This window comes from Megalobrama amblycephala, linkage group LG10 (genome assembly GCF_018812025.1).
Source record: "Megalobrama amblycephala isolate DHTTF-2021 linkage group LG10, ASM1881202v1, whole genome shotgun sequence".
Taxonomy (NCBI): domain Eukaryota; kingdom Metazoa; phylum Chordata; class Actinopteri; order Cypriniformes; family Xenocyprididae; genus Megalobrama; species Megalobrama amblycephala.
The window spans coordinates 6,847,027-6,856,036 of record NC_063053.1 but is presented as its reverse complement, the minus strand read 5'-3'; the positions used below and the strand labels follow the sequence as shown (position 1 = coordinate 6,856,036).

At 36.3% G+C, this 9,010-nt stretch overlaps 1 protein-coding gene across 1 annotated transcript; it reads right to left on the bottom strand.

Moving 5' to 3' along the window:
- Window positions 1–2,312: 2,312 nt before the first annotated feature.
- On the bottom strand, window positions 2,313–7,487 carry emx1 (empty spiracles homeobox 1). Its single transcript, XM_048204191.1, has 3 exons — window positions 6,687–7,487; window positions 4,688–4,872; window positions 2,313–3,082 (listed from the first exon to the last, which is right to left on the bottom strand). The coding sequence occupies exons 1-3, from the start codon at window positions 7,027–7,029 to the stop codon at window positions 2,915–2,917; spliced, it is 696 nt and encodes a 231-aa protein (XP_048060148.1). The 5' UTR covers window positions 7,030–7,487; the 3' UTR covers window positions 2,313–2,914.
- Window positions 7,488–9,010: the final 1,523 nt, after the last annotated feature.

Below are 9,010 nucleotides of genomic sequence, written 5' to 3'. Positions count from 1 at the left end.
TTGTGTTTCAAAGATGAACAAGGTCTTACGGGTTTGGAACGACATTAGGGTGAATAATAAATGACAGAATTTTCATTTTTGGGTGAACTAACACTTTGACAATATTTTAATATTTTAATGTTAAATTACATGTCATGTCTCAGTAGATCCATTTTTTTCACATTGTAGATGAAAAGTAAGTTACTTTCATTTTTTTCCCCCTACTGTGACATATATCCTATCCTAATGCCATCTTGAACAAGAAAAAAAATGACTTGATTATGTCCATCAGGAATTGATTAGTTGGTTGTGGTTTGCTATTGCTGTGATGTCATGTGAGTGACAGTTTGCTCCACCCTCGCACCAGTAAGCACATCATCAGAGAGAAGAGATGTCATTTTAAGAGGGAGGGGAAGCTATTTTGATTAAAGATTATGAGAGCACATGAATTTTACAACTGATATACTCAGATAAATAATTTGTAGAAAATACTGCAATATGCAATAAAATAAAAGAATTTTCCGTTTTGAATCCATGAAGACTTATCGTTAACCAATTAAAGGGTTTTAACTGTAGCATTTTGCAGTCTTTTACCATTGAAATTATGATCATTTTCACCAGGACTATTTGTGTTATCACACAAAATGAAATGCGCATTTGCACTCTTTCGTGTGCACAAACAAAGACCCATCTTTTTCTCAATCTTTTTTCTCAAAGAGGAAATAGTGCTCTTAGGGAATGCATGGAATGTGTGATGTAAAGCTACAGAGGATGTGATGTGTGCACCTGCACACAGGATTGGATATCTGATGGCCTCAAAACAAACCTACCAAAACAATCTTTTTCATCCCATCTCAGTTTGCTCTTGTCGTACTTGACAGTGATACTCGGGTGTCATCAGACTGCACATTTCACTCTCACAACCCTTGCTCACTCTGCAGGCTCGGGGTCAAATGTTGAGGTGAAAGGTCACCTGCGGGTTCGTTTAACACAATCTTCCTCTGTTTCTTGTGACAGGAAGTTAGCGGGGTGAGATGAGAGGAAAATTGCCGGCAGGCGCTATCCCTTTGTTTGAGTGTGCGTGTATGTGTGTGCGCAAACATTTTAAAAGAGTAAATTGTTTTTCTTGGGTTCAAAAAAAAAAAAAATAATTATTTACAATCACTAAGATTTAAAAAAAACAAAACAATAAGGTGTGAGCTACAAATGAGGTTTGTCTCTGAAACATCTTTATTAATTATGGACAATTTTTGATCATGTTTTTCTTGAAAATTAGGTGAATGAACACTATAAAGAAGCTAATGTGTGAATTGGCAAACATTCATTTTAGTTGATGATTCCAGTAGAATGATCGAAGAGCTGTTACAGAGAAACCTGCATACATCAGCCTGTATTTACCAGTAGGCCTACTGAATGACAGCACGCATATCACTCTCACACACATACATACACACATGCGCGCACACACTCTAACACCAATTCCTACACTTCTTTAGATACAGAGACCATTATTTACACAAACACACACACCCTTGCCTCTGCTGTGGGTACAGGATGGCTCATGTTAAAACTGGCTGGTAAACTGATTCCTCACATCACTTAACTTATTTCAGGCTAGTTGCTACAGTCATTTAAAAGAATTATTATGATAATTAAAACTGCCACCAATTTCATCAGCATGTCTCAAAGGGTTAGATCACCCAAAAATGAAATTTCTATCATTAATTTCTCACCCTCATGTGGTTCCACACCCATAAGACCTTCGTTCATCTTCAGAACACAAATTAATATATTTGAATGAAATCTGAGAGGTTTTTTATCCTCCATTGAAAGCAATGAAATTACTGTCATTGAATGTCCAGAAAAGTAGTAAAAACATTGTTTAAATATTCAACGTGACTACAGTGGTTCAACCTTAATGTTTATTAAGCGACGAGAATACTTTTTGTGCGCAAAAACAAAACAAAAATAACGACTTTATTCAACAAATTCGTCTCTCCCCTATCATTCTACTACACTATTTTCGTTCCAGAGCTTCCGGGTTCTACATCGAACCACGGCTCAGAATTGGCCGACGCCTGTCCACGTGATGCATGTTGCTGATGCAGAAGCCGGCCAATAATGAGCTAGCGTTCGGACATAAACGTTATTTTTGTTTTGTTTTTGCACACAAAAAGTATTCTTGTCGCTTCATAACATTAAGGTTGATCCACTGTAGTCACGTTGACTATTTTAACGATGTTTTTACTACTTTTCAGGACATTGAATGTGGTAGGCTAATTTCGTTGCTTTCAATGGAGGCTAAAAAAAACTCGTATTTTAACAAAATACCTTAATTTGTGTTCTGAAGATGAACGAAGGTCTTATGGGTCCAACGACATGAGGGAGAGTAATTAACGACAGAAATCTCATTTTTGGGTAAACCAACCCTTTAAAGCATTTGAAACATTTTTGTTTGGATAGATTTTGGATTTTAGCCAACATAATTTTTAACTTAATAAAAATATCAATTAAAACTAATTTTACTAACCGACTATGCAGAGAAACAACAAACTAATCAGAATTAAAAATATCGACTTGTGAAAATTAACTTAATTGTTAGTTTTAAATACAATTTCTTGTCCCCCCAAAAAAGGGGGAAAAAAGAGAGCGCTAAAAAGACATCGTCATATATATAAGATGATTTCTTCTTACAGGTGAAGCATGTGTCAAACATGGGATAATTCCAGCAGAGGTATGTTAAACAACTATAGTGTTCAGTCCTGCGTGTAGATTACTTTCTGGTTTAATTCATCCTTAACTCACATTTACCACACTCACGTGGTCAGGTCCTCTGCGGTTAGGTTTAGAATCTGAAATATCATGACTAATAACATTAAATAAATAGTGCTTTTCTTGGTCTTGTGTGTTCATTTGGGCAGTGTTTAGGTTGGTCTTAGGCATCCGACATGACATCTATGTCCTCAGATCCGGTCTGTTTGGTGGCAATCCTCCAGCGGTTAATGTGGTGGTTTCCCTTCTTCTTCTGTGTGCACTCTGGGCCCTCTTCCTCCAGCTTCTGTCGCTTATACTTGGTCCTGCGGTTCTGAAACCACACCTTCACCTGAGGGGAGCAGAAGACCAGGACATCAGTGCCGTTTAGGTTTTGGTGAGTAGACAGAACCGAGACAGATTGTGAATGACGCAAGACGGTTCAAACGCATTTGTGTTCTAATCGAACTATTTTAACACCATGACGCGTAGTCCTACACGTTCGAATTCATTCATGTTGACTTTTTTTGTCACGACATTGTCCATTTTTTACACTTGTTTCAGAACTTTGTTGTGTATCAGAAGAAATCCAAACAAAAAGACGGATAAGTTTCCACAGATAATGCCATCTAAAAACATTAATTTAATTCAAATACAATCACTAACAGATCTTCCAAATATAAAGTAGGCATATAATGTATTTGGCCTTCTAATTAAAAACAGCGTTTATTTTTACAACAACTGTTCATTCACACATTTCAATAGATTGATATGCCTACAGTCATAAATAGTCGCATTTAGAGAAACGTATGGATAGCCAAAAACAACCGCGCATAAGTGAAAAAGATGGCTTACCAATTATTTTATTCTATTTATTTCTGAAGCGATCACACGCGCGCTACGCTGAATAAATTCTCAAGATGCTGACTGAATCCTGAATCGCTTTCCATAAAACAGGCGTAGCCAATACATTAATAAAAATTCACAAATGTGGCTATAGGTATTGGCCAATTTTTTATTATTTATTTATTTATTTAATTTATTTATTTATTTATTTTTTTACCAAAATTGCCTCTCTCCTGAGATGCGTGTATGGTAGGCTAAGTCTGTTATTTTAGTTTTTAGGTAAATTTTTGCAGTAAAACTGAGTAAAAAGTAAAAACAGAGAGAGAACATGATCATTCCCAGTGTAAAACTTAGATTTTACAAACTAAGGTAGGCCTATATGCGATGCATCAAATCGTGCCAGTTGACCAGTTCATTGCCATATGGCGAATGCGGAGGAACATTGAAGAAAAAATCCTTTTGCCATAGTTTGGATTTTTGGGAGGAAAATTTTTTTTTTCTTCTATATAAGGTTTTAAAAAATGAGCTTTACGTCATTGTTTTAACGGATCAGGGCGAATGGGTTTATTCCTATTTAGTGGCATCTGAGCGAAGCGACTAATATCTACTCATCCCTTTAAAGTCTTGGCCTAAGATAAAATTATATCACAGGGCGCAGCAAACAACTGACACATGGCCAGCCAGCGTCCTTTCAGACTCGGATATTCTGCTATTGGCCCGTTTCTGGATTTAGCAAGCAGTCCAAGTGTTGTTTACATTTTCATGTAGGCCAACAGCAACAGCTTGTCAGTACAACATTAATCATTCAAAATAAAGAAATGTCTCATTAATAGCCCTCAGTTTCCTACCCATTGCACAACATCAAACACTTCCTCATAAATTTTTAAAATATATTTATCATCTTTTTTAAACGAACGTGTCCTAGTTTTAATGCTCCAAATAATTTAATTAGCAATAGCCTACTTTTTGTCTGTGATTATTTGTGAAATTGTCCACGGGGCAGTTTCTTTATTGTAAGCGAAACAGTAGTCTACTAAATACCATTTTTACTTTAAGTGTTTTAAACGATTTTATTTGAGCATGGGAACTTGCAGCGTTTCCTAATGTTTACCTGAGTCTCAGATAGACTGAGGCTGTTAGCGAGCTGTTTCCGTTCGGCTCCGACAACATAATGGTTCTTCTCGAAGGCTCGCTCCAGGCGCAGCAGCTGAGAGGGCGAGAACGCGGTGCGGATCCGTTTGGGCTTCCTCGCGAACGGTCCGTGTAGTAACAGCGTGTCCTGTGAGACGTCGTTCCCTGAAATAACAGTAATAATAATAATCAATAAAAGACAACTTGATTATAGCAATGCGACAGTGGGCTATGTCAGTGAAACTGAACTTGAAGCAATGTTAATTAAACCCAAGAAGAAAACTATAGCCCAAGAGGCACCATTTCTGGCTTTAGCCCATGTTGTAAATTTCAACAAAAGTTGACATCAGTATCAGTAAAGAGTTAAAATGTACCCTGCTTTTATGCCTATTGATATAATTGATTGAATAGTATGAACTGTATTTTATTCGTCGAATACTGTTTGTATCAACATCGTGCCATTCTAACTTTTTTGTTGTTGTTGTTGTTGTTTTTTGCGCTTTTGGAGTTTTATTTCCCGCCTGAGCTAAGTAGCCTAATTCTGTAAGAAAAGTCTAAATGATTGACTACATGACTGAATAATGTTTTAATGTCTTATGAAGGAATAATGAAAACAATTAACAACAGACCCTTTCTAATATTTTCATATGACCACCCATTTTCATCTGAATAAATCCTTTTCACGATAGGCTAATTGGCGGACAGTTGGCTACAGCTACATAATAAAATAGAATAAAATATTTTCCTATATTTGTCTATAGAATATAAAGTCCAAATAATGCAAGCATTAATTAAAATCGATAGCCATGCAACATATTGGCCTGTGATTTTTTATTATTAATGGCCATGTAATGAGTTTAACACTCATTAGCCTACGCTTTGCAACCTTTAGCCTGATGGACTATATTTAAAAAAAAAATGCAGAGTCTGTCGATTTTAAACGTTCTCAGTTACAAAGGTTTCATCGAATAAATGTTGTTTAACAGGAATACATTTTTAAGAATAGCCTATAATTTAGATTTTAGATTCGCCTTTAAAGGTCATCACAGTTAGCTAAATTATTAACACCGTTAGCTATCTTAAATATTTGACCTTTATATTAGCGTTTTGTATTTATTCAATTCATATATTAGTTTACTTTCATCGGCAACAGCTTGAACACCAGAAGAGGACAATTTATCGAGTGACCTATGAAAATTAAATTGTGATAATGATGAGGTGTAACGAGTTCATCAGAGCAGATTCGTCATCTGTCATTATCTCTCGCTCCAAAGACAGCGATAGCGTGGCAATAGTAAGCTAATATTACAAATAATAATAAATAATAAGTAATTAATTAAGTAACAGTCAACTAATAAAGTATAAAACAATTTAAGGTATTCTTAGACACTAAAATACTAATATGATAATATAATGTTACGTTATTTAAAGAATAACTCATAAACAACATTAAGGCTGACTACATTTGAACTTCTCTCACTTTGCCGTAGGCACATGAAACTGGTGGAAATTCTGAATGCAAGATCAAGCAATTACTGTTATCAGAACTGTTCTCCAATGCTTCTATTATAAGCTTATACGAACATAATGCATTCATTTTGGGAGATTTGACATTGTGCTATTGTGCGTGGACAGCTTAGTCTAAATCTGTGTGTCCCTCTTTAAGTATCGCCTCAGGGCATGGCAAAAGCTGTAAGCATATCATTTGTGATTTTCATTTGCAGTTTAACCGGAATTACCTTCAAATACAAACTCCATCTATCAGTGTTATCCCGCTCCACAGTGGTAAGTAGCCTGTAGCCGCGGGTGAGCATTTATGAGAATATTTCAGATAAGTTCAGAGACGCACGCGCATGCATTAATGCACCAGCCTACTTTTATTGAACACTTATCCTACATGTAGGCTACGTGTAAAAAATATGCATAGGCTATTTTATTATTTTTATTTAGGTGAAAAAGTTGTTTAATATCGAGCTTACCTTGAAACCGATGTCCAAAAAACCTGTTCCTTAAGACCCACGGGTAGAAATTCAGTGGCTCGCGGTGCTGCGTGCCAAAGAAGTGCGGGTGCTGGAGGTGCGTGCTGCCGAGCGGGTGTGGGTGCATGCTCAGAGGTGCATGGTTCACAGTCTCCGAAAACACCAGCTCGGGGTTTGGATAGAGCGCGCGGCCTGCGGGGCTTTGATACCCGTTAAGAAAACTGTCAGCAGGCGCAGAGTAGCTCAGGGCGGTGGGGCGAATGGGGTCTTCTGGTGTTAAGGGGTTTTCCTTCGCCACCAAAGACTCAATGGTAAAACACCGCTTCCCCGTTGCCGAGAACATTGTCCGTGACGGTACCAGTACAGTCCAGCAGATGATGAGGTTCACCTTTACGTCCTTTCAGAACTCTTTTAGTGACCTCTGTCAGCAGCAGTATTTTAGAAAGACATTGTAGTTAAGTCAGACATAAACTAAATATAAAACACTGCTTTTGCCAATTGCTGTGTAATCCATCGATCCACGAGTGTCCATAAATCATGAAAGAAAAAGTGAGAATAGAAGCTCGAGACCCATCGATTTGGATTTGAGGGACGCCACACAGTGTCGTCTGAGACTTGCACTCATTGGATGAAAGCCCTTGGCGCATAGAGCTCCGGCGGTGGGCGGGTCCTACATTCATTTGGGTCAGATAATGAACTCTATTAGTTTGATCATTCACTTCAATGGGGCTGCCTCCAACAGGTCAGTTCCTACGCAGTAGATCATCAAAAACTATTTTCCTTGTCACACTTCCAGCTATGGGCTACGCAAGCCTTCAGGGTGTACTAGGCTACAATCTGCAGTTTATTGCAGCCTTAGCAAAAGGGTTGCTTTTGAACTTTTCTTCATTTAACTCATTTAAACATGTTTTTCTTCAATTATGCATAATTACAGCGATGATGCTGAACCGTAGTAGGCTAATTCAAAATAGCCCAGTAGAATAATAAAAACGTGGATGTTTTGTTGCTTTGATTGCTTTTTTTTTTGCCACAAAACCCTAACAAGAACATGTATATGAAACAAAAATATGAGTTTTTCAATTGAGTAAAAACAGAACCCACGTCACATTCAAATCCACATTTGAAATCTTAATAATTTTGGCGTCTACAGAGTTGAGTAGGAGTGGACCAAATGCATTTGCTTAGTTCTCTGACAAATATGCCAGCAATGAATTTAATTGAGATTAATTTTCATTAATCCACATTTAAAAGGCCCAATTTCCATAAATATCTAGATGATAAATTAGATAATTTCGGCATAATATACATAATATCAAATTTATTTAATGGGCCATAGCCTAATAATAATAATAATAATAATAATAATAACAATACTAATAGTACTATACTATTAATGCTGGGCTAAAAACAACCAAAGTTGGGTTTAAAATGAACAAACCCAGTAATTGGGTTGTCTTAACCCAGTGGTTGGGTTAAATGTTTGCCCAACGTGCTGGGCAGTTTTAATGAACCCAACTATTCTTTAAAAATTACTATATGGCTGGCTTAAAATGAACCCAAAATATGTTAAAAAAATTAAAAATCAGACAAATTACTAGAGGGAACAATAATAATCAAAAGGTGAACATTTTATTAAAAAGCAATTTAATAAATGTTTATTGTTTAATTACTATTAATTAAACTCATTAATAAATGTTCATTTATTAAACATATTAATCAATTTTAATTTCCATAATATTTTGGGTTCATTTTAAGCGAGCAATATAGTAATTTTTAAACAATAGTTGAGTTAAATAAAACTACCCAGCAGGTTGGGCAAACATTTAACCCAACCAGTGGGTTAAAACAACCCATTCACTGGGCTTGTCCATTTTTTTGTCAGCATTTTTTTAGTGTACTAATAATAATCTTCCAACTGCATGGTAAAGTAATTATTATTATTGTAAGTATCATTTTTTGAATTGTCATTTTTAATACTTTTTATTAAAGATATAATACTACCAACCACTTTCCAAAAAAAAAAAAAAAAAAAAAAAAAGAAAAGAAGAAAAAGAATCAGCAGTGCATAATGACACGGACATTATACTAACTAGCCTAAAGAACTAAATCCGATGCCTGTTTTGTCTATACAAACCGTATTACAGTCATCGTTTTTAGTCTTTAACCGGTGTCTGTCGATTAAAATGAGAAATCGTTGACCCGTTTACGCAGTAACGTATTAACTTGGTCACGGAGTGGTTTCCAGAACTGCACATCGATAACATCTCATGGCAGGCCGAGCCTCCTGCACCTGTTTCCGATCACTCACCCGCGGTCAGCGGACT

Coding starts and splice junctions, on each gene's coding strand:
- emx1 (XM_048204191.1), bottom strand. CDS start 7,029: ATGTTCTCGGCAACGGGGAAGCGGTGTTTTACCATTGAGTCTTTGGTG. Junction 4,873..6,686: donor TTTTGGACATCGGTTTCAAG/GTAAGCTCGATA, acceptor CTGTTATTTCAG/GGAACGACGTCTCACAGGAC. Junction 3,083..4,687: donor TCAGTCTATCTGAGACTCAG/GTAAACATTAGG, acceptor TGCTCCCCTCAG/GTGAAGGTGTGGTTTCAGAA.